Raw genomic sequence first — 27,670 nt, 5'->3', positions numbered from 1 at the left:
GTTGGCAAGTGTGGAGATTGCTGGTCTCAGCCTAGCAGCCCCTGTTACCCCCAGGCTCTCACAGTCACCCTGGGAATCCTGTCCTAGCCAGGGGCCAGGCTGGCTGGCCTGGGGAGGGAATAGGGCGAGGTCCTTTCCGTCAGAGGCACACAGCCCAGCCCCTTCCGTCACACCGTTAGCCTGGGGGCCTCCTCAGGTCCCCCCCCCCGCCCCCCGCCCCCCGGGCTCTCCTGATCCTCCTTCCTTCGCAGTGGTCCCCGTTTTCCTCTTCTCTCTGGGTCACCTTGTTCTTTCCAAGTCTTCCTGTTCCAAACCAGTCCCAACGATTTTGCCCTAAGCCTCCCTTGCCCCTGGGCACCTGAGACTAGGCTAAATTTCCCTGAGCCAAGCTCCCCAGCACGCGGGTGAAAGCATTTCTCACACAGCACCAACAAGGCGGACTGTGCCCTCCCGGGGCCGCGCCCCGCGCCGACTCACCTGGGCTGGTGGTTTCGGGGCTCCTTGTCCCTGTCGTCCGCCTCGGCCTCCTTCTCCGCCTCCTCGAGTGCGGGCGGCGCCTTGTGTCGCGCTCGGTGCCTCCGGGCAGGCTCCTCGCCGCTCTCGGCCTCCCGGGGGCCGGCCCGGGGGCCGCCGCGGTGCCGCGCTCGCCGCTCGCCCTTGCTCCCGGGCGCGCCCTCCCTGCTCGGCTCCGGCGCGTGCCGGTGCGCGCGGTGGCGCCGGGGCTCGCGCTCCGCGGCCTCCTCCGGGGAGCCCCGCCGGTGGTGGCGCCGGCCGCCGTCCGGGCCCGGCCCGCGGCCTCGCTCGCTCCTGGCCTCGCGGGGGCCCGCGGCCTCCTTGCTGCGGCTGCGGCGCGGGCGCGCCCGCTCCTCCCGGGCCGCCGGGTCCCCGCCCTCCGCCTTCGGGGCGTCCGCCCTGTCCGGCTCGCCCGCCGGGGCTGCGGCCTTGTCCCTGTCCCTGTCGCGGTGCCGGTGGTGCCTGCGCGGCGGGTCGGCAGCCTCGCCGGCCTCCCCGCCCTCGGGCCGGGCCTTGCCCCCCGCGGGCCCCCGCGCCCCATCCCGTCCTGGCTCCACCACGAGCGGCCGGTCCAGGTGCGTCTTCATGTCGGGCCGCAGGTGGCGGGACGTGGCGAAGCGCAGCCGCTCCTCGGGGTCCATCTCGCTATACAGCGCTTCACAGCTGGCCCGCAGGTTCTGCAGCCGCAGCTGGCTGGCCCGCTGCTCCCACACCGAGCGCGCCTTGGCCGCGTTCTGCTGCCTGCTGTGGGGAAACCGCCCCTGTGAGCCCCCTGCGCTGCCTCCCACCTCTCTGCTTCACAGGGGAAGCCACTGATGGACACAGAGCGATGGACGGATGGCAGAGGACGCAGGGACGCAGGGCGAGAGGAGGGAAGAAGGCGGCAGGAGTCCTGGCCAGCCCAGCAGAGTGGATGGGCTGAGTCGGTGGCAGATACACCCGGGGCAACAGACCTCATCCCCGTGCCCCTTGCGGGGGAGCCCACAGACTGTGAGAGCCTCACCTGAGGTGGGGGCCCCAGGCCGGAGGGCACAAGGGATGCAGGGCAGTGGGAATGGCAGGCACTAGCGTGAGGTGGCAGACGGGCTTCTCGGGCAGGTGGGCCCCCTGCCAGGAAGGCCAAAATGGGGCAAGGCGGAGGGCAGCGTCCAGATGGAGCGGGACTGGCTGGGAGCTGCCTAAGGAGGGGCTTCTCCATCTCTCCTCCAGGAGAGTCACTGGCCAGGAGCGCACAGAGGGTGTTTGAGAGGGAGCTCAAGAAGAGGCGGGTCATCAGGAGCAGAGGGGAGAGTGGCCCAGGGAGTGAGGGGCCCTGGGACAGCTGGCCCTCAGGAGTCCGGCAGGCACTCTCCCTGAGCTGGTCAGACCCATTTGGGCAGCTGCCACGGAGCTCAATGGCCATTTGCTGAATGCCCAGCAACCCAGCGTCAGGTCTGGGGCTGGACACCCCCCTCTGCAGTCACCAGTGCCCCCTCTCTCTTGGCCCCACAGAGGCCGCGAGCTCTCTGGCCCCAGGAATGGGCTGTGGCCCGGGCTCAGCCCTCACAGCACAGGCTCCTGAAGGCCCTGACGGCCACCTGCCAAGCTCACCCACATGATCACGGGGGCGGGGGGCAGTCCACAGCCCAGGGTGCATGGAAGCCCTTGGCATTCTGCAATTTTCACTAGACAAGACCCCAGAGTTGGTGACCCCAATACCACCTTGGCCAAGTGGAAACTGCCTCAGAGGCCAGTCTTGTCCTTCCCCTCTGGAGGTTCCTGGAACCCCCTGGGGCAGCAGGGGCAGCACAGGACAAGGACGGCCATGGCATCTGGCCACCTCTGCCAGCCCTCACGGCCACCTCTTGTCCCCACGGCACACTGAGCACAGAGCTGTGACCCACAAGGTCCACAGCAAGTCACTGACGGAGCCAGGACCGGACGCATGCAAGGACAAGAGGGAAAGAGTGTCTGAAGGAGATGTGAGGCCTTGGCCAGACTCCAGCTGCACGGACAGCACCGCAGAGAGCCACCACCCGAGGGCCCTGAGGGCCGGGCTGGACAGGCCCCACCCCGGCTCTGGGCTGCGGCCACAGAGCACCACACTAGTCCTGCCCTTTGTGGGCTTAGTCCAGGTTCAGGGTGGGGAGCCGTCTCCAGGGGAGCTCCCGGGAGTATGAGAGCAGCAGAGCCTGCTGTCTGTCCCTGGGGGCCCAGCAGGAGGGCAGGCAGGAGACGCCTGAGGGACAACTGCTGGCCTCTCCGCCATCTGCCGACCACACCTTAGCTGCCCCCCAAGCCCTGACCCACTGCCCCGTTCCCGAGGCCACCTCGCAACAGACCACCTTATCTTTCTTTGGCTTCAACCCAGAGACCCCGGGGACCTCCCCATCCCCAGCTGGCATCAAAACAAAGGGTCCGACTCTGAACAAGCCTGAACCTTATCCAGTGGACAACAGCCGCCAGGGGGCGTTCCCTGGGTGCAGGAGGCCACGAGGGCTGACAGCCAGCCACTGGTCAGCCTCCTCATCAGCCCAGCAGCCGGAGATGGCCCTGGACTCTGAGCCATATGGGCAGCAGGTGGTGGCCTGCTCAGATGCAGCCATGAGCCCTGGGACCTGTGCCATCTGTCAGAACACAAACAGGCAGGCAGTGAAGATAATGGGGACACGTGGTGGCTCAGGAGGAATGGCTCTGCCCTCACCCTTACCCTCAGACACAGCTCTGTCCCACCCAGGAACCAGCTCAAGTCCATGAAGAGGCGGGTTGCCTGCTGGACTAGAGAGTGCGTCCAGGCTCCCTGCATAACTTCCCAGCCCCGCCCCCGCTGGACTGCTGCCACTCTGGGCCTCCGCCCCCTGAGACTACCTGTGCCCACCCAGCATGCGGCATGGCTGCCTCTCTGGACGTGCCTCTGGGTCTGAGCCTTGCTGAGGTGCTGCCTGCGGGCCTCTCTGTGCCTGCTCTGCCCGACACACGGCACACTGTGGCCAGTAAGCCTCCCACCCCATGCCTCTCCACCTAGTTCCCAAGCAGCTCAGGACGGACAAGAGACCCCCCGTGCAGAGTGGCAGGCGGCTCAGACCCAGGCAAAGGCCTCCCTGAAGGAGGCCCAGGGAGGAGCCGCCCCACCACGTTCCAGCCCGGCTTGCCTGCAGAGCTGAGTTCAGCCACGTGCTGACAGGACTCAGAAGGAGCCTCTGTGGCATGGCCCTGCTTTGAGGTCTCTGCACTGAGGAAGCTGTCACCCCTCAGTCACCCCTAGCTGTGACAAGCAGAAGCAGCCCAGGTGCAGCGCTGGAGTCAATCATTTGGATCCCAGCCTCTTACCCTGTGGACGTCTGGGGCCCAACAACCAGCAGCTCTGCGTTCCTGTGCCGCCCCAAGCCCAGCTCTGTGCTGCCCAGCAACAGGGGGATGGAGCTCAGGGACCCCAGCAGCGCCAGTCAGCACCAGGGCACAGAGAGGGCACCTGGCCACCCCCAGGGACTTCTCACCTGCAGGAAGAGCCCCTGGGGACGGTCAGACTGGTGTCCCCCCCCCAGCGGGGCCCCCTCAGTTCTCCTGTGGCCCCACCTCAGGCTCTCCCTGTCTCTGCAGCCTTGCAAACAGGCAGCAGCTCTGCTCTCGCTAGAACTTCCTACGGATCACAGAGGCGTCCTCTCCCAGGTAAGGCAGGTGGAGCAGGAGGGCCCCACAGATGCCCTGAGCCCCTGAGGACCCTCTACTTCACGGGAGCTGCAAGGAGACAGCCCGGCGGCTCCCCGTGGTGGTCACCTCAGGAAATACAGGCCTGCTCAAGATGCCAGAGTGACCGCACGGGCAGACAGCAGAGAGGACAGACCAGGAGAGGAGCGGGGGCTGAGCTCGGAGAGCCTGGTCCCGAGAGCGGGCTGAGCAGGATGTGAGGGCGCCAGGACGCGCGCCTGTGTCCCCAGCGGGGCGCAGGGGGTGGTCCTGGAGCTGACCCCTGAAGCGAATGACTTGAAGTGGGAAAGCAGAGTTAGGGGCAAAGGTGCTGGCGTGTAGTTGTCATGAAGCCACAGATGGAAATTGTAGCAGAGAGACTCACGGTGAGTTTACGCTGGAGACAGATGAGCTGCGAGATACAGTACCTCGAGTTTGCTTTACAAAACTGCACATGCAAAAAACAGAACAGAACAGGAGTGAGACCACCAGAGAGAGTTCTGAGAGACGCCAGAGCCGCGAGAGCCGCACCGGGTCAGGACAGAGGCTCGGCGTGCATCCAGGCAGGAGGCCAGGGGCGCTTCTGTCAGAGCGACACCAGCCGAGACCTCGGGATAAAGGAGAACCTGAGAGAGCGCGCACGCCCAGCACGGCAGCAACCACCATGGCTGGAGGGCAGGAAGGTCACCTTGAGCCAACCAACCCAGCTCTGTGCCCACTGCCCCTGGAAGGGCAGCAGGGCCGGAAAGAGCAGGCACCTCCTGCCCTGCAATTCTCAACAGCCCTCCGCTGTTGGACCTGGTGCCTCCATCCCCCAACGCTGGGGACCACTAACCCCTTCAAGACGGAGCAGAGATGGCTGACACAGGGGCCTTACCTGCTTGTGGCCTTGCCTGGGCCCTGCTTCCTGACCACTGTGCTTGGCCCCCAGCCAAGGCTGCCCAGGCTCTGAGTCATTACCTCCCACTCACTACCACCCTTCCCAGGGGCAAACAGGTTCCATCACCAGCCCATCTTCCCTTGAGTGTCTTTCTAGAAGCTTTTCCGAAATCAATAGAGAGAAACCAGAGATCTCTTTACAGTCATTTCCCTGCAAGGTAGCTTCCCCAGGGGAGGACCAGGCGGGTACCCAACTCTGCCTTCTCAAGGCTGAGTCGACAAACATGTGAGAAGCTCAAAACTACTCACGGGCCTGCTGACCCTGCATGCAGAGAGGCACATGTGTCCAAGAGAGTGAGCACAGCAGTGTGCATGACCGAGTGTGTGAACTTGTGAATGTGTGTGAGTGTGACTGAGACTGTGGACATCAAGAGTGGGTGTGAGTGTGAACACGTGTGCAGGAGGGACCACGGGCAGCAGCACTCCTGAGGCAGCCGAGAACTTGGACGACCATGTCGGCCTGAGTGTCCCCCCTCCAAGGAGCCTGAGAAGACTGTCCCCTGCGGCCACACACACCGGGGTCCCACGGAGGCTCGAGTGACTCGGGCATCCCCCCAGGAGGGGCCGGCGCAGAGTCTCAGGCAAGGTCCACGGAGCCCTTCAAACATCAGAGACCCTAAAACTGCCCCAAGCACCCGAGGCCCACAGAGCGCATCTCGCCAGGCCCCATCGCACAAGCCACACAGCACAGCTTGGGGAGCAGGCTTGGCGGGGGACACCCTGTCCCCCCACCTCAGCAGCTCAGACAGAGAAGTGGCCGTGAGAGGCTGGTGCTGCCAGCGGAGCAGAGAGCCGGGCAGACGGACAGATGGACGCCCCGCCGTCAGATGCCTCAGCGGACAGAGGAAAATGAACAGCCACGCACAGCGGCCTCACCACCACCCCCATGCCTGAGGCCAGACCTCCTCCAGGAAATGGGACCTCGGGGGTCACATCAGAGCCCCTGTACGTGCATCAGAAGTGGGCTGAGGACCCAGAGCTGCATCCTGGGCGGGCCTGCAGAACCCACAGGAGGACCCAGGGGCCAGCTCCTGGACACACCCCAGGTTGGCCGCGGCGTGGACAGGTCGGTGCCGAGCTCAGGGCCTGCTGTGAGGGGAGCACCAAGTGTCCCCCAGGCCCTGGGGACACAGGGCCACAGCCTGGTTCCTACACAGCAGCATCCTGAACAGGGCGGGGGCGGAGAAACAGGAAGAGCGTCCAGCCCTCCCTTTCTGGTGTCCGGACAAGCTCCCTGTGGCTGTGCGGGGGGCCCCACCTCTCTGGGGTCTCTGCCCAGGTGGGGGTGGACGCCCTGCCGCACATTCCCAAGGAGCGGGTAGCCCTGGCCAGCAGCAGAGGACGCAGGACATCACAGTCCCCTCCAGAGAAGCATGAAGGCAAACGGCACACAGAAACCACACAAGGCCCACGCGAATACACTGCACAGCCACCACCACGTCCTCCATGCAGACTGCCTGCGGCGTGCACAGTTTGGGAGAAGAGGCTGTGACAGGAAGTCCCCAAGGTCACTGGAAGCCCAGGACCAAGCAGACAGAGCAGGTGCACTGGCCAGACAAGACTCCAGGACAACTGGGCACCGAGGCCCCAGCAGCTGCTGGAGCGGGGGCAGCTGTGTCCTGCCTGGCTCCCTGCAGGCCCTGCACCCCCCCACCCTGCCTTCACGCCCTGCAGGCCCTGCCCCCTGCCTTCACTCCCAGGGCCTGGGACCTCCCTTTGCTTCTTCTCCCACACAGGCCACCACCTCTGGTCACCTTAGAGACAGGACCTCTGCAAGTGCCCTCCTAGAAAACAGGCCATGGCCCTGTGGCTTCCAAGTGAGACCGAGCTGCTAAGATGAACCTCACCCACGCATGTGCACACTTCCAGAGACTCACCCCCCTCCCCCCGCCAGAGCTCTCAGCACTGACGCCTGCCTCACCATGGAAGGGCCTGAGGCTGCCCCAGCCCTCTGACCTCAGTCAGCACAGCAGAGGGGCGCAGCTGCAGAGCAAGGGCCCATGGGTCAGCCCCGGGAGCCCGAGGGGCTGGGAGGGTGGTGAGCGTGGGGCTGGAGGCAAGACTGGAGCTCCCGGTGGACTCAGTCTGGCCCCAACCTTCCTGTGCTCTCTTGCAGTCACCCAGTGACCAGACACGGGGCCAGACTTTCCTGCCTCCTCCCGGGAGCCAAGCTCCCCTGGGCACTGCAGCTCCCGGCCCTGGGCTGGGCGCTCTGCCCCAACTCTGAAGCCCACAGCACAGCAGCGGTGCTCCTGCAACGTGCCTGGAGCCTCCACAGAAGTCTCAGCCCCACCTGACCTCCTCTCGTCAGAGAGGCCACCTCTTGACCTCTGTCCCAACACCAAAATCTCAAAGGTACTTTGGGAAACTGTGCTAAGACTCTTGGGCTGCTGAAGTACCATGTTGAATCTTTCGCCTCACAAAGCACATTTATGAAAAACTGAGCCTAAGTCAGACTAATTCCTTGGAGCCGCCCAAGACTGCCCAGGGGGACCGCCTTCAGCAGGCCACCCCCACCCACAGCACTGCCAACACCTTGCTCTCATCCCAGCAGGGAGAAGCCAGAGGCTCTACCTGGTGGTCTCTTTGCTCAAAGGCCCATCTCAGCTCCTGGGGAGGGCTGTGTCCTGAGAGGCTCCCGTCAAGGCAGGGCCCCTCCCTAGAATCCCCAGGAGGAGCTGGGCTCTGCAGCAGCCCTGCCACCACCCCGTGACCCACTCCTGGAGCCTTACGCGGCAATGGAGATGTTCGCGGCAGACATGGGGCTGACTTCCGCCACTTCTTTCGCCTTCTGCAGAGCAAGCTTCTGATTGGCCGCTTCTTCCATCTCCTCTTCGTCCTGTTTGGACAGACAGAAAAGTGTAGCTAGCTGAGAGTGCTCTGTCCACTTTGAGACTCCACAGAAGCCTCAGCCCCACCTGACCTCCTCTCGCGCCACCAGCTCTTCCTCCTAGAGCCTCTGAGTCCTTCCCGCCCTCTAAGCCACAGGCCAGACAGCTGGCTCCTGCCTCAGCACGACCCACCCAGGCTCCAGACACCCCTGCTATGCCCATCTCTGCAGGCGACAGTTCCCAGTCAGCACCCTTCCCCACATGCTCACCGCTGACAGTACCGCTCTGGAGCTCCAGCCCAGGAACACATTCCTGCGTGTCACTCTCATTCTGGTGAAATGCAAACCCACCTCTCTATTCCCACCTGCTCCCCCTCCTGCCTACCCCCAGCAGTTGTCTCACTGGAACGAAGCCCGTCTCTGCCCCAGAGCAGTGAGCCAGCGCAAGGGGCAGCTGGCCGCCCTGAGCCCAGGTGCCCCTCAGCACCACCCACGGGAGCCCTCCCCAGGAGTGTCTAGCAGGGCCACCCCAAAACCTCAGAGCTTCTCCACCCGGACCTACCACGTCACACCCGACCACCTATCCCTGGCGGTGACTGTGCCTGACCATGGGTTGCATTCCTCAGTGAGCTCCTGGAGAAGAGCCCTGAGGCTCTCTGCCTCTGGGCCGACGTGTGACACCTGAGCAGACGCCTTGGCCCACCTCTGTCCACTCCACGCAGAGGAGGACGGACGCTCCAGCCCCGAGCCCACGTCACCAGGCAAAACCAAAATGTTCTGCTCCTCAGATCTCTAGGCTGAGAGCTCTGGGCTGAGTCTACAGGCCCACCAGCCTCTGTGTGGCCCAGCTGCACCCCTGGGACCACCCTTATTTCCCTCGTGACCCCAACCCCAGGCCCACCTGGCTCCTCTGGAAGCTGGCACTCCCAACACATCCCAAACATCCTTGAATTTGCTTTTAGGGGCACAGTAATGGCAACTAAGCCCCTGTGAGCTGTCTGTACATTTCCCACCATAGAGAAGAGAGCTTCCGGCTTCAGGGCCAAGAGGGCAGCAGAACTAGGCCCACCACAAAGCCCCCGAGGGACGCCCCTCCTCCAGCTCCAGGCTCCACCCTGGCTCACGGCCCTCAAGTCACTCCAGTGGCTGTTCTACAAACTTGACGTGAGTTCATTTCCACTTCAAAAAACAAGTGACACCGCCGGGTATTAGTGGGAGCACAAAGGAGGGAGCACCAAGCCCCACTCTTCGGGACCCTTGGCCAGCCCAGGAGTGCCCAGAGCCTGACTCAAACAGGCCTCCACTTCCGCCTCCGAAAGGGAGAGGACCCCTGAGTTAGGGCAGTCTGTCCAAAGGGGCCACCACCCAGGGAGTCCAGGCACGGACACAGGGCCCCAGGACACAGCCTGTCAGTATGTCCTCCCACTGACAACCCTGAAGGGGCAGTGAGAGATTTGACCTCAAGCTCAGGACAGCTGGTGCCAGATCACCAAGGCTGCTGAGCACCCCTGGTTCACGGGGCTCCAGAAATCCTGACGCCAGAAGAGCTCTGTGGCTGCACCAGTCCCCCCCAGCCAGGGGCTTGGGCCACTCTCCAGCCGCTCCTGGATTGCGAGATTCAGTCCAACCGACTGACAGCCCTACTAGGCAGGCCAGGGGGATTCCCAACCCTCAGAGGAAGGGAGGAGTCCAGACCCAGAGGCATAGCCCAGCCCAGTCAAGCAGGCAGAGGCGGGCGTACCCATGAGCCCCTGGGGGAACATTCTTCCCAGGGGGCCAGGTGGGGAGGCAGGGCCAGGAGCACATAGACACCAGAGTCTCTGCAGCCTGCAGAGACGCCCAGAGCCCAGCTTCCCAGGGGAGACCCCAGTCAAGCCCCAGAGCAGGGGCAGTGTTAAGAGTCTTGGGACGTGCAGGACTGAGTGGGTGGCTGTCAGGGACAGTGGGGGCGAGCGCACAGACAGACACACAGGTGTGCACCCAGGCACACGCACACTGACAGCAGGCGCGAGCCCGTGAGGGTCAGAGCGTCCTCAGGCCTCCGAACCACAGCCCCTTCACGCCAGCAGCCAGGCTTGTCAAAGCGCCGACCTGAGGCTGCAACGGCGGGCGGCCTGCACCGTCCGGGACAGACAGCATGATAGTAAGCTTCATCATCCGGAGGGAGACGCGTGTGATCACATCTCCCACCGGCTCAGGGGTGCGGGATGACTGTGAGCTGGCTCCCGCGCGGCACAGCCTGGAGAGAAAGCCATCCCGCTGGGTGCGGATGTGCTGGGAACAGACACCAGCTGCTCCTCCAGCCACCAGCCTGGCCCAGCACCACACAAGGACCACTCGAGCTCAGCCATTCACACAGGAGGCCCAACACAGGGGTGCCCTCCCCTCCCAGAGAGGGTCACAGGGCCCCTCACCATCTGGGGATGGACGTAAGGGACCCTCACTGCCCTCTAGGGTGTTTAGACCCTAGGGCCCACCTCACGACGGCTCTCACTCTGAGAGGACACAGCCGCCACTTCACACACTGGGGCCACCGTGCCCTTCAGTCCTGAGCCCAGGGCAGCCGCACCCCCACCACCTGGGCCTGCCTCTGGGCTGCGTCCCCCGTGGGCCACCTCCGGCTCCCACACCGCCTCCTGGGTTTCTGGCCGTCCTCCCAGGTCTTGACTTCCCAGAAGTGGCCCTCACGGTCACCCCCCCTTCCTGGCACAGTGTCCCCTGCCTCTTCAGTGCCCCCACATCGCTGCATATCCAGAACTTGAGGAGAGCCCCTGGACAGCGGCCACACGTTCCGAAAGCAGGACCCGGCCCCCCTCATGACGCCGCAGCCTCTCCAGGGTGGCGTGGACTGACCCCATCCACCCGTCCCTGGGCTGCAGGTGTGCCCAGCCACATACCTTGGTCAGTTCCTGAGCATTGGCGAGGTTGTCCACAGCGATGGCCAGGAAGACGTTCAGCAGGGTGTCTGGCGGCTCCAGCTAAGGAAGGACGTGCGTGCCCCAGCCCCGCCACGGACAGGCCACGGCTTCCTCCATGCAACACAGGGGCCCATCTTCCCAGGTCCTGGCCAGCCTTGCCTGCTTCCTGGGTGTCCCCCGATCCCCCAACCCTCCAGCCATGTCAGCCCTCGTCAGACACAGCCCAGCCCAGCTGCTAGGCGGCCCCCTAGCCTCCTTGATGCAACCTCTGGGTAGGTGACCTTGTAGCTCAGGTGCCCCTGCCTGGCAAGGAGGCATTAATACCCTGGGGCTCAAGGGGAACCACACCCCAGGGATCCGCCTCATGGATAGACCTATGCAGGGATGCAGCAGGCCCGTGAGACAGCACACTGAGGTCAGCTGCTGCCTCCTGGCATTGCCCAAAGCTGTGGGCAACCCAGAGGCCTTGCCATGCCCAGAGAGCAGGATGAAGGCCGTGCCCTGTTGGGTCCAGCCGCAGGGAAACACTCCAGTCAGGCAGGATGGGGACACCTGCTGCAGAGCCCCCCAGGCTGGGCTTGACCTGACCCTGCAGAGCCCCCTCCCGACTCCAGACACAAGCCTGAGGAACGTCCTCCACACAAGACCTTCCCTTGTACTCCCCTGCAGATTCATTTCTACCAGGGGGAGGCTTTTTAAAAGCTTGGTGCCAAAACCTAATTATTAATCTAAATTAAAGTGAAAACAAAACAAACAGCTGCGCTCAGGCTCAAAGCCCACGTCTTTCCCTGAGTCCTCCCTTCCCACCCCACCATGGCAGGGGAGGAGGAGAGGGACCCAGGAGGCACCTACCCCCTCGCCCAGCCCACAGAGGATACAGTTCCCAAACAGTGTCAAGACGATGAAGTACACAGACGAGAACATGCCCTTGCTGACTCCACCTTGTGATTCGATCCCATGGTACATCACCGCGTTCCAGTCCTCCCCAGTCAGGATCTGCGGAGGAAGGGAGGGAGAGCACCCAGGCGCATCCCATAGCCCCCAGCGCCCACACACATGCCCAGGGAGAGACAGCTGAGCCCAGGGCACACGTGTGTGCACACACAGGTTCTTGGATGACATGCAAGGCAGCCCAGGGGCCTCCAAAGAAACTTCCAGAAGGGCCATGGCTGCTGGGCTGAGCCTCTACCAAGAATGGAAAGGGAGCTCTAGGGAGAGAAGGCGAGCAAAGGCGAGGAGACCAGCACTGGGCTGCGTGGGGTCAGCCCAGTGGGGTCTGCCTGGTGGGCTCCCCACGTCTCCAGCTGCCAGGTCACTGCCACGCAGGTGAGGAACCCAGGGCTCAAGGGCGGCATGAGCCCTCAAGGCCAGGCAGCAGCCGCGGCCTCTGACCTTCCAGGTTGCTACCTCCTCAGTCCAGTGGGTCCAGGCTATGCGGGCGGTTACACACAATCCTTGCCCCATCAGGAAACGGGTCTCGTTTTCATTCATATTTTGGAAAAGTGCAGCGGGATAAGATAACAGACTTTCATGCGTCCACCACTCAAGATGGAGACTGCTGCCATTCTGCCACATTTGCATCAGGTCCCATCGCCCGTGATCACCCTTGACAGGCAACCGCAATCACGAACCTGGGGTGCGTTCCCATCTGCAGCACGCACATGTACACACAGCATGCGATGTGAGCTCCAGTCGTGCAGAGAAAAGCGCCAGGCCACACACACGGCTCTGTTCACACTCGCCGCTGCCTCCCTGGAGTCGACCCACGTGGACACGCAAGCCCACCGTCCCTGGAGAGCGCTGCACAGGCCCTTCCACACGTCCACCCGTCTGCCTGATCTTCACTGTGGTAGCTTCACAGTGAGCCTTGATACACGGTGGGGCCGATCACTCCACCCTGAGCTGCTTTCACTATTTTTGGATATTTACTGTCCCACAGAATCGGCATGCTGAATGCCAAGAGAAGTTCTGCTGGGGTTTGAATCACTGATTAAACTGGGGAGAACTGATCCCTTTACAACAATAAGGCTTCCCATTTTAAAACTTTCATTTTCAGTTCTTCGGGTCTTTTAATAACAAGTTATAATTTCACATGTAAGTCTTGCATATTTCTTGTGGACTTATTTCTGGGTAACTCATAGCTTTTGTAACTACTGTAAATGAAATCTTTCATTTTAATTGAATATTCTAATTTAGTAACACAGGTACATAGAAAAGCTCTGTCTTTCAAATGCTTCTCTTGTGTTCACAGCACTGGTGAATTCTCTTATCATTTCTAACCGATTCTCTGGGTTTCTATGTAATCACGTCATCTGTCTATTCCTTTCCAGCCCTCCTATCTCTTCCTTTTCCTTCTTACATTGACTTCAACTGCCTGAATACTAGCTACCCTTGGTTTCTCTTTAGTCATAATGCTTTCAAACTGTATTAGTCTGAGTTCTCCAGAGAAACAAAAGCAATAGGAGATGTCTAGGTATATCTTATCTTGTGATTATGGAGAGTAAGTCCCAAGACCCACAGCTGACTGGGAGAGATGACGGTGTAAGTTTCAGCCCAAATCTGAGTCCAAGGGCAAGAGAAACCGAACGTCCCAGCTCAAAGATATTTAGGCAGCAAGAGTGGACTCTCCCTTACTCAGCCCTTGGCTCTACTCATGCCTTCAGTGGACTGGATGAGGCTCCCACATCTGCTTTCTCAGTCCTCCAATTCAAACGTTCATGTCATCCAGAAACACCCAGAAATAGTGTCCAGTCTAGGCACCCCATGGTCCAGTCACGTTGCACATGAAATTCACCGTCAACAATATTTTACCTGCAATGTTTGCTATGGTCATTCTAAAATAACAGTTTTATTTAGAAATAGTTCATTCAGTCGCTCAGTCGTGTCCAGCTCTTTGCGACCCTTGGACTGCAGCGTGCCTGTCCATCACCAACTCTGAGCGCGTGCTCAAACTCATGTCCATCGAGTCGGTGATGCCATCCAACCATCTCATCCATGGTATCCCCTTCCCCTCCTGCCATCAATCTTTCCCAGCACCAGGGTCTTTCCCAACGAGTCACTTCTTCACATCAGATGGCCAAAATATTGGAGCCTCAGCTTCAGTCCTTCCAATGAATATTCAGGACTGATTTCCTTTAGGATGGACTGGTTGGATATCCTTGAAGTCCAACGGACTCTCAAGAGTCTTCTCCAACACCACAGTTCAAAAGCATCAATTCTTCGGCACTCAGCCTTCTTTATGGTCCAACTCTCATATCCATACAGGACTACTGGAAAAACCATAGCTTTGTCTAGATGGACCTTTGTAGGCAAGGTAATATCTCTGCTTTTTAATATGCTGTCTAGGTTGGTCATAGCTTTTCTTCCAAGGAGCAAGTATCTTTGAATTTCATGGCTTTAGTCACCGTCTGCAGTGATTCTGGAGCCCAAGAAAATAAAGGCTGTCACTGTTTGCATTGTTTCCCCATCTATTTGCCATGAAGTGATGGGACCAGATGCTGTGATCTTTGTTTTTTGAGTGTTGAGTTTTAAGCCAACTTTTTTCACTCTCCTCTTTCACTTTTGACTTCCCTGTGGCTCAGATGGTAAAGCGTCTGTCTACTATGTGGGAGACCTGGGTTCGATCCCTGGGTCAGGAAGATTCCCTGGAGAAGGAAATGGCAACCCACTCCCATACTCTTGCCTAGAAAATCCCATGGACGGAGCAGCCTGGTGTCCATGGGGTCACAAAGAGTCGGACGTGACCTAGCAACTTCACTTTCGCTTTTCACTTTCATCAAGAGGCTCTTTAGCGCCTCTTCACTTTCTGCCATAAGGATGGTGCCATCTGCATATCTGAGGTTATTGATATTTTTCCAAGCAAACTTGATTCCAGCTGGTGCTGCATCCAGCCCAGCATTTCCCATGATGTGCTCTGCATATAAGTGAAATAAGCAAGGCGACAACATACAGCTTTGATGTACTCCTTTCCCAACCTGGACCCGTCCATTGTTCCATTTCCGTTTCTAACTGTTGCTCCTTGACCTGCATGCAGATTTCTCAGGAGGCAGGTAAGCTGGTCTGGTATTCCCATCTCTTGAAGAATGTTCCACAGTTTCTTGTGATCCACACAATCAAAGGCTTTGGTGTAGTCAAGAAAGCAGATGTTTCTCTGGAATTCTGCTTTTTCAATGATCCAACGGATGTCGGCAATTTGATCTCTGGTTCCTCTGCCTTTTCTAAATCCAGCTTGAACATCTGGAAGTTCACGGTTCACATACTCTTGAAGCCTGGCTTGGAGAATTTTGAGCATTATTTTGCTAATGTGTGAGATGAGTGCAATTGTGTGGTAGTTAGAACATTCTCTGGCATTCCCTTTCTTTGGGATTGGAATGAAGACTGATCTTTTCCAGTCCTGTGGACACTGCTGAGTTTCCCAAATTTACTGGCATATTGAATGCAGCACTTTAGCAGCAGCATCTCTTCGGACTTGGAATAGTTCAGCTGGAATTCTATCACTTCCACTAGCTTTGTTCATAGTGATGCTTCCTAAGGCCCACTTGACTTTGGACTCCAGGATGTCTGGCTCTAGGTGAGTGATCACACCATCGTGGTTATCTGGGTCATGAAGATCTTTTTTGTACAGTTCTTCGTGTATTCTTGCCACCTCTTCTTAATATCTCCTGCTTCCATTAGGTCCATACCATTTCTGTCCTTTATCGAGCCCATCTTTGCATGAAATGTTCCCTGGGTATCTCTAATTTTCTTAAAGAGATCTCTAGTCTTTCCCATTCTGTTGTTTTATTCTATTTCTTTGCACTGATCGCTGAGGAAGGCTTTCTTAGTTCTCCTTGCTATTCTTTGGAACTCTGCATTCAGATGAATATATCTTTCCTTTTCTCTTTTGCCTTTCACTTTTCTTCTTTTCTCAGTTATTTGTAAGGCCTCCTCAGACAACCATTTTGCCTTTTTGTATTTCTTTTCCTTGGGGATGGTCTTGATCACGGAGGGCCTCCTGTACAATATCACGAACTTCTGTCCAAGGTTCCTCAGGCACTCTGTCCATCAGATCTAATCCCTTGAATCTATTTGTTACTTCCACTTTGATTTAGGTCATACATGAATGGTCTGCTGGTTTTCCCCACCTTCTTCATTTAAGTCTGCATTTGGCGACAGGAGCTCGTGATCTGAGCCACAGTCAGCTCCCAGCCTTGTTCTTGCAGACTGTGTGGAGCTTCTCCATCTTCGGCTGAGAAGAGCATGGTCAGCCCGCTTTCGGTTTGGCCATCTGGTGATGTCCATGTGTAGAGTCATACTGTGTGTTGTTGGAAGAAGGTGTTTGCTGTGACCAGTGTGTTCTCTTGGCAAAACTCTGTTAGCCTTTGTCCTGCTTCCTCTTGTATTCCAAGGCCAAACTTGCCTGTCACTCCAGGTGTCTCCTGACTTCCTACTGTTGCATTCCAGTCCCCTGTGATGAGAAGGACGTCTTTTATTGGTGTTAGTTCTAGAAGGTCTTGTAGGTCATCATAGAAATGTTCAACTTCAGCTTCTTCGGCATTAGGGATTGGGCATAGACTTGGATTACTGTGATATTGAATGGTTTGCCTTGGAAACGAACAGAGATCATTCTGGCATTTTTGAGATAGCATCCAAGTACTGCATTTTGGACTCTTTTGTTGACTATGAGGGCTACTTCATTTCTTCTAAGGGATTCTTAGAAGAAATTAAGAGAGTTAACATACCATATAAATCAGTCATTTAAAGAGCACCGTTCAGTGGGTTTAGGACATCCACACATATATGCAACCACTGCCGCAGTCAGTTTCAGAACATTTCTGTCCCTTCCAAAAGGAAGCTCATCCATACGAGCTGTCCCACCTAGCTGGGGGCTTGTTAGGGGTTCCTTTTTTTGGTTTTGAGTCCTTAGTATTTTAAGTTCTTTGTAGAACATGTTTTTCATCATAATGTTGACGCTTTACTTTCTACATCTATTGATATGCTTATTTTTCTCTTTAACACGTAGCGATCAGGAAATTACATTGACAAACTACTATATTACTGAGATAAGTGCAGTTTAGCTATGAGGTTCTACTTTATACAGAATTGGATTTGACTTTTGAATACTTTATTTCAGACTATTTGCATCTACCTTCCCTGAGCAAGCAGAGTGCCTGTTGTGTGCCACTTATGCTCTTCAGAGGACAAAACAAAGCCCCTGCCTCACAGAGTTATGGAGGGGGAGAGCTCTGCAGTGGAGCCAGGAGGCTCAGATGGTATCTGACCTTCTGACACTTACTGTCCTAACACAGGCCTCCAGGACACCTGTCACACACTGAAGACACTTTGAGACACCAACCCAGAAATGCCTGGTGCTGCCATCCCTGAAGGATACACATCTGTACACATCTGTAGCCCTCAGAGGGCTCCAGTCCAATGGGTCGCAAAGAGTCAGACATGACTGGACGCCCATGCACGTACTGATGATGGACTTTTATGATCTTGTTATCTTGGCACGTCAGTTTCCTGTCTCTCTAACATCTGCTCTTAGCAGCATCGTTTTCCTGCTTTCAGTTTCTCTTTGGTTTACTCTATCATTCTTTTTTTGTTTGTTTGTTTTTTAAGATAAGTATTTAACATATTTATTTTCAGCCCTTCTCTTATTTTTAGTCATTTTCTTAATTTGATAGTTGCTTCTAAGATTCTACATTTTTCTCTAAGCATTGCTTCAAACTCATCCTCTAAGTTTTGCTAATTATTATTTAGTTCCAAGTATTCGGTAGTATCCCCTGTGATGTATTCTTCAACACAGTCCTTCAGCTTTCAAATATGGGGACGAGTTTATGTGATTGTTCACTGGTGGTTTGTATTTATTTAAGTAATGCCAAGGATGTGCTCTGGGACTTCCCTGGTGGTGCAGTGGTTAAGACGCCACGTTCCAATCCAGGGGGTGCAGATTCGGTCCCTGGACAGGGAAATATGACCCCACATGTCACAGAGTGTGGCCAAATTTTAAATACATAAGTAAAACTTGTTTTTTATAAGAAGCATGTTCACTGTAGGAGAGCAATTCTTTACCACTTGTAGGGATTTCCTGAGTGACTTAACAAGTGATCAGTTTCTGTAGAAGTTCTCTGTGCCCCCGAATGAGTGTTTTATCCACTATCAGTTGTGCAAGTTCTTGTAGGCATCAGCTGATATCCTTTCTAATCTCATCAGCTTCATCCTTCAGTTTGCTGGAAATATATATCCCTGAAAAGAGAGTGGACTTTTTATTTCTCTTTGTAATTCTGTCAGTCTTTGCTTTGGGGAGCCATGTTCTTACACTGAATCTTCCCGTTCGGTTCAGTTCAGTTCAGTCCAGTCGCTCAGTCGTGTCCGACTCTTTGCGACCCCGTGAATCGCAGCACACCAGGCCTCCCTGTCCATCACCATCTCCCGGAGTTCACCCAGACTCACGTCCATCGAGTCCGTGATGCCATCCAGCCATCTCATCCTCGGTCGTCCCCTTCTCCTCCTGCCCCCAATCCTCCCAGCATCAGAGTCTTTTCCAACCAGTCAACTCTTCGCGTGAGGTGGCCACAGTACTGGAGTTTCAGCTTCAGCATCATTCCTTCCAAAGAAATCCCAGGGCTGATCTCCTTCAGAATGGACTGGTTGGATCTCACTGCAGTTCAAGGGACTCTCAAGAGTCTTCTCCAACACCACAGTTCAAAAGCATCAATTCTTCGGCACTCAGCCTTCTTCACAGTCCAACTCTCACATCCATACATGACCACTGGGAAAACCATAGCCTTGACTAGACGGACCTTTGTCGGCAAAGTAATGTCTCTGCTTTTGAATATGCTGTCTAGGTTGGTCATAACTTTCCTTCCAAGGAGTGAGCGTCTTTTAATTTCATGGCTGCCCTTTATTGTTATGCAAAAGTAGTTTCTTCTTTTTACTGAAGCTTTTTTCACCTTCTATTTTGACTGATGTTACTATTACACCAGCTTTCTCTCGGTTAATGTTAACTTAGTTTATCTTTTCAGAGAAGGCGATGGCACCCCACTCCAGTACTCTCGCCTAGAGAATCTCATGGACGCAGGAGCCTGGTGGGCTGCAGTCCATGGGGTTGCGAAGAGTCAGACACGACTGAGCGACTTCACTTTCACTTTTCACTTTCATGCGTTGGAGAAGGAAATGGCAACCCACTCCAGTGTTCTTGCCTGGAGAATATCAGGGATGGGGGAGCCTGGTGGGCTGCCATCTATGGGGTCGCACAGAGTCGGACACGACTGAAGTGACTTAGCAGCAGCAGCAGCAGTTTATCTTTTTGTATTCATTTAATTTTAAAGTATGTATTATTTCACACATTCAGAAAGGTACAATGAATAATATTTAAAGCTCTCTGTACCTATTCCCAGCTTAAGAAATAAAACATTAAAATGTAGCTGAAGGGGAAGGGGATTCAAGAGGGAAGGGACATATGTACACCAATGGCTAATTCATGCTGAGGTAGAGAAGAAATCAAACCAATATTGTAAAGCAATTAGCCTTAAATTAAAATTAATAAATTTTTAAAAATACAAGAAAGTTTAAAAACATAAAAGCATTCAATATTTGCTTTGCGTTACGTCATCGCTAACAGCAATGTATAAGGTAATATGGGAAAAAAATTTTAAAGCTAATATAAAAAAAATGTACCTGAAGGTCCTTGAGTAGAAATCCTCAGTCTCATTCCTCCGCTCCCCACACCCACCTAGCCCTGACTTTGGTGTTAATCATTCCCATGCACACTTTTATATTTCTACTTGTATATATACCATAAACAATATTGTTACACAGTATGTTTGGAAACAAGATGTTTTCATCCTTATTTAAATAGTAGCATATGCTAAACCATAATGGGAAAGAATGGAAAAAAGAATATACATATGTATGTATATGTATAACTGAGTCACTTTCCTATATAGCAGAAATTAACATCACACTGTAAATCAACTCTGCTTCAATTTTTAAAGTTAATTAAAAGTATCATATGATTTGCATTATTCGGAATCTTGCTTTTTTTAGATTAACATTGCTTCTGATCCATGTTAATATAGTTAATTCCAGGTCGTTCATTCATGGTCCTGCTGCCCAGACAGAACACACTCTTCTTATCACTCTCCTGAGGATGAACAATGCAGAGGTCTCCAGGGTTTCACCACCGCGGGCGGTGCTGCCTCGGCGCTCTCGCAGGCCTCGGCGCTCTCGCAGGCCTCTGCGCGCTTGGCCAGGGACGTGCCAGGGCACGTACCCGCAACAGGAGCTTCTTTCATGGGAGTGCCAGTGGGTTAGATGCCTGACATCAGTTTCCAAAGCGATCTGTACTTCACCACCACAAGGGAATCCTCACTTTCCCACATCGTCTCTAAAACTGGGGGCTCCCCTGGTGGCTCAGCTGGTAAAGAATCCACCTGCAATGTGGGAGACCTGGGTTCCATCCCTGGGTTGGGAAGATCCCCTGGAGGAGGGAAAGAGTATTCTGGCCTGGAGAATCCTATGGACTGCATAGTCCATGGAGTCACAAGGAGCGCCGTCTGAAGACGTCCACTTTCTCTAAAACTTGAGACTTAGGGTTCTTAATCTCAGCTGGACTGAGAGGCGGGTTTCATTTGCATCTGCCTGACTACAAGTAACAGCTGAGGGCTTCTACAGGTCCGCTCTTCAGCCCACCTTCCTGCCCTGAGTTCCTTCTTACACACTTCGCCCTTTTCTGCTGCATGTTCCTGCTGCTGTTTTCCCTTTTTGATTTGTGGAAGTTTTTATTTATTTTGATTACTCTGCTCAGTTGTTTAGTCATGTCTGACTTTTTTTAGCCCCATGGACTGTAGCCCTCCACACTCCTCTGCCCATGGAATTTTCCAGCAACAATATTGAAGCAGGTTGTCATTTCCTACTCCAGGAGGTCTTCCCAACCTACAGATGGAAACTGTGTCTCTTGAGTCTCCTGCATAGGCAGGTGGGTTTTTTACCACTGGCGCCACCTGGGAAAGCCTCGTTCTGGTTGCTGGTTATTTATTCTGGTCGCTGTTTATTGGCTGATGCTGTGGAAATATCTGCTCCAGCCGATGACTTTTCTGACATTCTGTGATAATTTTTGGATGCAAAAATTTGTATTTCAATAGTCAAATTTTCCAAAGGTTTCATTTATGATCTGTGCATTTTTCTCTCTTCCTTAAGAAGGCCCTCAGGAACAGTGCTCTCCTTTACATTCTAAAATTTGAAATTTGCTTTTCACATTTATGTCTTAATTCATCTGAGCTGATTTTCAAATCTGCTACGAGGTGGAAATCCAACTTCCTTTTTTTCTCTATGGATAACCAAACTGTCCCACACCATCTGCAGTGACAACACAAGTGTTCGGAGTACATAAATATTTCATCTGTGAATAATGACATTTTTATTTCTTCCTTGGCAATCCTGAGACTTTTATTTCATCTTTTTCTTATTCTAGTGCACCGAGACCACTGATAACTGGCATAGTCTGCTAAGAGCTTCCGTCTGGAAGAGCGCTGGGCTTTATCAAACACACAGAGCACAGGGTGCGATGCAGCCCCACACACTCATCACCCAGCTTCCACAGTTACCACGGTTTGCTCATCTCATGCCGTCTGTTCCTCACTCTGGTGCTTGGTTGTGCTTTTGCTGGAGCTCAGATGCTCTTTCTGATGGTACATTCTGGAGCAGAGCTCAGATGCTCTTTCTGATGGTACACTCTAGAGCTCAGGTGCTCTTTCTGATGGTACATTCTGGAGCTCAGATGCTCTTTTTGATGGTACACTCTTTTCCTTTGTCAGTCTGTTATGCTACGAGTTACAGTAATAGACTTTCTAATGTTAAATCATCTTGCATTTCTAGGGTAAATTCAAGTTGATCATAAAGATAATCTTTAAGGACACCCACATTGGATTGGTTCTTATTTCCCTCAGGATGTCCTGTCTCTCTGTGTGTGATGCTAATATATATTTTTTCCTGTCTCATATTGTCTTTGTCTAGCATTTTCACAGCAGAATTAGTCCAGTTTCATAAAGGGTGGGTATCTCCTTTTTATCTTCTCTGGAGTCATCTGTATGAAATTGGAGCAACCATTCTAAAACAGCTGGCAGAATTCACTTGTTAAACTGTCAGCATGGTGGCCAGGATAGGTAGATTTTTCAATTACTGTTCATGGATTATCCCATTTCTGAAACCGTCTGGGTTTTCTGCTTCTCCCTGGGTTGCTGCACCCCCGCCTGCGTCGCGCCTGCAGTGCTCCCAGCAGTCAGCTGCGGCTCCCGGCAACTCCTGGGTGTGCCTCCTCCAGCTCAGATCACGCTCTCTTCTAGAGCAACAGGGGCTGTCCTTCAGAATTTTACTTTTCCCCACCCTCCTGCCATCAGACTGGCATTCTTCACAGGAAATCCTTCTTTCTACAACAGATTTTAAGATTTTCTCTTTACTGGGCAGTGTCCAGGTCTCGGCTCTTTCTGGAAGGTCGCTGGCACCTTCTCTGCACCTCTGAGCCACAGTGGGCTCAGGCCCTCCATGCATGCCAGCGCCCCCATTCTCACCAGGACCACATCAGTGTGTGGCTCACCCTCTGTTTATTTAAATAGCTGTATTTTTGCTTCCAGGATTATCAGCTATTTGTCATAGTAACCCGATATTCTTGGTTCTGAGGCGCCTCTCTTCCTTTAACCTTTGGCCATCTGAGGGCTGAAGGTGCCTGCGTTCACCTGCTGTTTCCGTGTCTTAGGACGGAAACTCCACCTGTGGGCACAGTCGGCGCTCTTCCACGGGGTCAGCCTCACTGGGAGCGGAGTCCAAGCTGTCCTCCCGCTCCACCCCACCCCCGTCACACGCCTCCCTATGCCCTCTCCAACCCCATTCAGAGCAGAGGCTCCACCCTGGGCGCTCAGGCCATTGGCCCAGTGCCATCCTGAGGGCATTACATGCCCGTCCCTGGCGATCTACTCGGCCTCCTCCAGCCCTAACTACTCTCTCAGCCACCTTAAATGGCTAGACAGTCATCTGTGTCATCTGTGGGCGCCTTGACAGAGACTTAGGCAAGAACGGCAGTGTGCTCACAGGCACCCCAGCCCTTTGAGCTCAGAGGACTTGAGGTGGGCCAGGTGGGAACTGGGCGGTGGCAGCGCAGGGTCTGGAGTCCTGTCAGGCCGGGAGACGACAGCCCTCTGGAAGGAGAGGGCTCTACCCACTGTCCCTGGGGGCGGAGGAGCTGCAGGGCTCCCCCATGACGGGAGGGCTCAGGGGGTGAAATCACCACACTGAGTCACTCCATCAGCAAGCGGTTCAAACGGTCGGCTGGAAGGTCCCTTCCTTTGAGAGAGGGGCCACCAGGTCCCCGCCCCTCACGCTCGCCGTGGCCCCAGCAGTGGCTGAGGGCAGGCAGGCCCCTGGCCAGAGTGCCTGTGGTGTGGCGGCTTCTCGAAGCTCCATCACGGGCACCCACCCCCGCCCTGGTCCTGCTTGGTCTCAGACGTGGCCAAGGGGACTGTGTGGGACAGAGATGTTTGCCTTATCACACGGAGGAGGCCCGTCGTGGAGGCGCAAGGGAGCTATAGCTCTGAGACGAAGAGAGAGCTCAACCAAGAGAGTTTTCAGGAGGGAACACAGAATCCACCAAGAATGGGGCCCCGACCTACGTGCCCCCAGGGGCTGCGGGGAGTGTGTGTTCAGATCCAAGGAGAGGTGAGGGGCTGCTGGGCCAAGCCCCTGGAGGGAGAAGCCTGGGGACAGCTTTCCGCTGTGTTTGCAAAGGACAAAGACAGCTGTAATCAGTTCCAGGTCTACGGCAGAGAGTTAAGCGATGACTGAAGCCAGGGCCTCCCGGGGCATCCACCTGCCCCTGGCAGGCTCGTTCCCAAGCCGGGTCCCAACCGGGGCCTGACACCAGAGGCCCGCTGTGCCTGTGTCCTTGCGGGCACTGAGGGGCTGACGGCAGGCTGCCTCCCCCCCGCCCACAAAGCCCCGCGGCCGCGACTGAGTCCAGAGACGGGAGCCTTACCTGGAAGACAGTGAGGATGGCGGCAGGGAAGGTGTCAAAGTTGGTTGTCGGAGTCTCATCCTGAAAGTTGAACCTGAGAAGAACAAGGGTCTTGGACAGACAGAGGCAGGTCCACTGGGCCCAGGCAGGCTGGCTGCTACTGCTAAGTCGCTTCAGTCGTGTCTGACTCTGTGCGACCCCATAGACGGCAGCCCACCAGGCTCCCCCATCCCTGGGATTCTCCAGACAAGAACACTGGAGTGGGTGCCATTTCCTTCTCCAGTGCATACAAGTGAAAGGTGAAAGTGAAGTCGCTCAATCGTATCCAACTCTTAGCGACCCCATGGACTGCAGCCTTCCAGGCTCCTCCGTCCATAGGATCTTCCAGGCAAGAGTTCTGGAGTGGGCTGCCACTGCCTTCTCCAGGAAGGCTGGCACCTGGGGGCTGTGTCTGGGCCAGCAGCCCTTCCCGGGGCCTTAGTGGGGGAAGCAGCATGGGGGCCCAGCAGCACTGTCCCCTGGCCCTGCCCCCAGGGGCCCGGCCTCACTTACTGTCCCCCGAAGAGCTGCATGCCCAGCAGAGCGAAGACCACGATGAAGAGGAAGAGCAAGAAGAGCAGGCTGATGATGGACTTCATGGAGTTGAGCAGGGACACCACCAGGTTCCGCAGGGAGCTCCAGTACCTGCGGGAGGCCTGGTCTGAGTGTGCCAGGACACCGGGACCCCGAGGGCCACGCCTGCGGCTTCTGGCACCTCCCGCCCTGAGGGCCCTACATGCACTTTCTCCAGGGGCCCACACCCCTTCTGCACTGCAGCCCACCACCCGGCCCAGGGTGACGGCAGAGACTGCACATTCAGAGCTGGGCTCACGCGCACCTCCCACACCGGCTCTCTGGTCTCCCTCCTCTGCAGCCACACCTGCCTGCATCCCTCAGCTCCCGTGGGCCAGCTCGCAGGAAGTGAGGGCCACAGCTGTGTGTCCCAGCTGTGCAGGAGAAGGGCCGCACTGGAGCGTCCATCAGCACCCCCACCCTCAACAAAGCAGGCTGGGCTTGGGTGTCCCCCAGGGCCCGAGCCACGTTGCACAGAGCAGCTCTCCAGGCTCAACACCGCTCCAGCCCACCCCTCAAACGCTCCTGGGGCCCAGAGACCATGGCCCTCTCATTCAGCTGAACCCCTGTGCCTCACAGGCCCCCTGCAGTCTGCAGATAAGTCTTGCTGTGGGCTTGCTAGGTAATGGGTCCCTCCAGCTGCAACCCCAGGACAGCCCAAGCCCCAGGGAGACACGCCACGTACCTCTCTGCCTTAGCACTTGCTGTCCTCTGCCCTGGCCTGGGGAGAGGCCTGGGACATCCCTGCGCCCTCGTCCCCAGGGCTGTGTCACAGAGACCCACTACTCTCTTACTGGGTGCATGAGAGTTAATAAGAGATGGGCTAGAAGACTCCAGAAAGCCTTCTCCTGATGGGCAGGGTCTAGGTCAGGACAAGAGCCACCCAGGAGGAAATAGAGCTGCCAAGACGCCAGGCCCACAGCCAAGGTGCAGGCAGCACCGCACCACCTCCTGGAGCCCTGCTCCTGCGGAAGCAGCAGAGGACTCAGGGCAGGTGGCGGGAGCACTCAGGAGCGTCTGTGGGCCAAGCCAGACAGGAGTCCTGTCCACAACTCCTCTGCATTGTACCACCCTGACTTTCAACGGCCTCAGGTGTGGATTTAAAACAGACGAGAAAAGATCTAGTCCAGCCTCCCCAGGAGGCTGAGGAAGTCACTAGAGGTGCTTGGAAGCAGGCCACCTGCATAGGCTCCGTCTGGACCATCCCGCAGCTGTCAAGAGCTGGGCACGTGTGGCCACATGCTCCAGGCGCCCTGGCCTGGGAGGCTGGCTCGGGACCCACCACGGTGGAGTCACTATGCCCATGGCCAGCAGGGTGAGGGCAGCTCTGCTGCTGCCGTGACAGCTGTGGACAGGAGCAGCCCCCTCCCACCACTGCTCCAGCAGAGAGGGGGCAGCTCAGCCCCCTCACGGGCAGAAAGGAGCAACCTTCCTCCAGGGCTGTGGAGCCAAGGGGGATGAGCCTGAACACACGGTCAGGGCCGCGTCCTGACACTGAAGATGGCTGGCAGGGTCAGCCCTGAGTGGAAAAGGCAGGCCTGGGAGTTCAGGTCAGAAGGTCAGAGTCCTGCTGGGGCCAGGACAGCGGCTGCAAGGCAGGTTAGCAAACTTGGGGGCAGCAAGATAGGAAACCTCTATCTGATAACCTCTGTTTTCTCCATTAACTAGGGAACAGTCACCCTTTGAGGTTGAAAGATGGGCTCGTGGGTTTCAAGACAGAAGCCAGTGTGAAACTGTGGGGAACAAGCTAATGAGAAAGCCAGAAACGCTGGGGCAGTGCTGAGGCTGAAAACAGCCCCGCAGATAGACCCCCGGAGTACAAGGAATCCACCCACAACCCCGGAGCACAGGGAATCCGCCCCCGCCCCCAGAGCACGCGGACGACAGGAATCCCCTCCCCCCACTCCAGAGCAGGCGGCAGGAACCACCGCCCCCACTAGCCCACGGACGACATACTTGGTGACTTTGAAGATTCTCAGCAGCCGCAGCGCCCGCAGCACACTGATGCCGAAGGAGGTTCCTGGCTTGATGGCTGCCCAGACCACTTCGAAAATGCTCCCCACAATGACCTGCAACAGAGACAGGGGCGGCCCAGGGCAGGGCTGTGGCCACGTCTCTCCGGAAGCATCAGCCCTGGCTCCCCTGTCCGAAGCTCAAGCCAGATAAGTCAACGTGAGGCAGGGGCCTCACACAGAGCTCCTGCAGCCTCTGGGAGCCACAGACGGTGCCTGTCCTTCCCCCAGACACACCAGGAGGACACAGGACACAGAGCACGTCTGGCCTGCAGGTTTCTCAGCAAATCTTAAAGACTCCTTGTGCATGCCTCCCCTGCGGTTTATGACAGCCAGGTGACCCCTCTGGGCCAGCAAACCGCTCAGACAGCCTTGACTGTTAGGCTGTGTCCACACAGACCAGCAGACGCAGCCTCCTTCTAACATCCCCTGTTTGGTCTTGTCCCCTCCAAGAGGTTCCAGTTCATAACTGTATATTGTCTTCCCCCGAATATCAGGAGCCAGCAAGTGCCACCAAGGACAGACAGGGACTAGCCCGCCCTCTTGTTGCACCAAGGGTCGTCCCGATCACTGACCACACTGGTGGACCGGGACTTGTGGGCAAGAGGCCTGCCCCGCTTCCAGTCGCTCCCAGCATCAGTGTGTCTGGTGCAAGGCACTCCAAAAGGACAGAGCAATGGGGCTGGAGCACAGTGGATCCCTTGCCAACGGTGCCCAGACGGAGTTCCCTCCCTGGCGCTGCACCTTGCTGGGCACACCACAGTCAGCGTGCGTGCTGTGTGCTCTTCATGTGTGTGGTTAATCCTTACTCCTGCCAACCTGGCTTCTGCAGCTGATGTGGAGAACTCCCCTGTGAACATCAGTCTCCTAAATTCCACTTTGCTGTGTGGCTCACTCATCACCCAAGGTCTGAGTCACTTCCACCCATTTCATACCAACTACAAACACGGCTTGACATCAACATCCTCACCAAGCCTGACAAACAGTGACGGATCAGGGGCAGCGGCCTCTGCGGGCTAACACTGGCCCACGCCCTGCACGCCTGCTGTGCCGGCTGCACCAGCTCCAAGTCACCCGAACGCACAGCCTCCCGCCGCCTGCCTCCCCAGCCTGGATACAGCACACCACTCGGAGGGCTTCGGACCTGCCCACAGCTGCCGCTTCGACCCTGCAGAGCAGCAAGTGGGATGAG

The 27,670-nt window shown here is 56.2% G+C and overlaps 1 protein-coding gene across 2 annotated transcripts in view; it reads right to left on the bottom strand.

Annotated features, from left to right (window-relative positions):
* CACNA1B (calcium voltage-gated channel subunit alpha1 B) overlaps positions 1 to 27,670 on the bottom strand; it is a 209,669-nt gene that overhangs the window by 84,754 nt on the left and 97,245 nt on the right. For both annotated transcript variants that reach the window (XM_040225675.1, XM_040225676.1), the window contains exons 13-19: positions 26,423 to 26,535; positions 24,407 to 24,538; positions 23,876 to 23,948; positions 11,745 to 11,862; positions 10,846 to 10,913; positions 7,851 to 7,957; positions 478 to 1,257 (exon numbers count right to left, since the gene is read on the bottom strand). In XM_040225675.1, coding sequence (XP_040081609.1) covers positions 478 to 1,257; positions 7,851 to 7,957; positions 10,846 to 10,913; positions 11,745 to 11,862; positions 23,876 to 23,948; positions 24,407 to 24,538; positions 26,423 to 26,535 — 1,391 coding nt within the window. The remainder of the gene's footprint in view (positions 1 to 477; positions 1,258 to 7,850; positions 7,958 to 10,845; positions 10,914 to 11,744; positions 11,863 to 23,875; positions 23,949 to 24,406; positions 24,539 to 26,422; positions 26,536 to 27,670) is intronic.

Source organism: Oryx dammah, unplaced genomic scaffold (genome assembly GCF_014754425.2).
Source record: "Oryx dammah isolate SB20612 unplaced genomic scaffold, SCBI_Odam_1.1 HiC_scaffold_25, whole genome shotgun sequence".
Classification (NCBI taxonomy): Eukaryota; Metazoa; Chordata; class Mammalia; order Artiodactyla; family Bovidae; genus Oryx; species Oryx dammah.
This window is presented reverse-complemented; position numbering and strand designations above follow the sequence as displayed.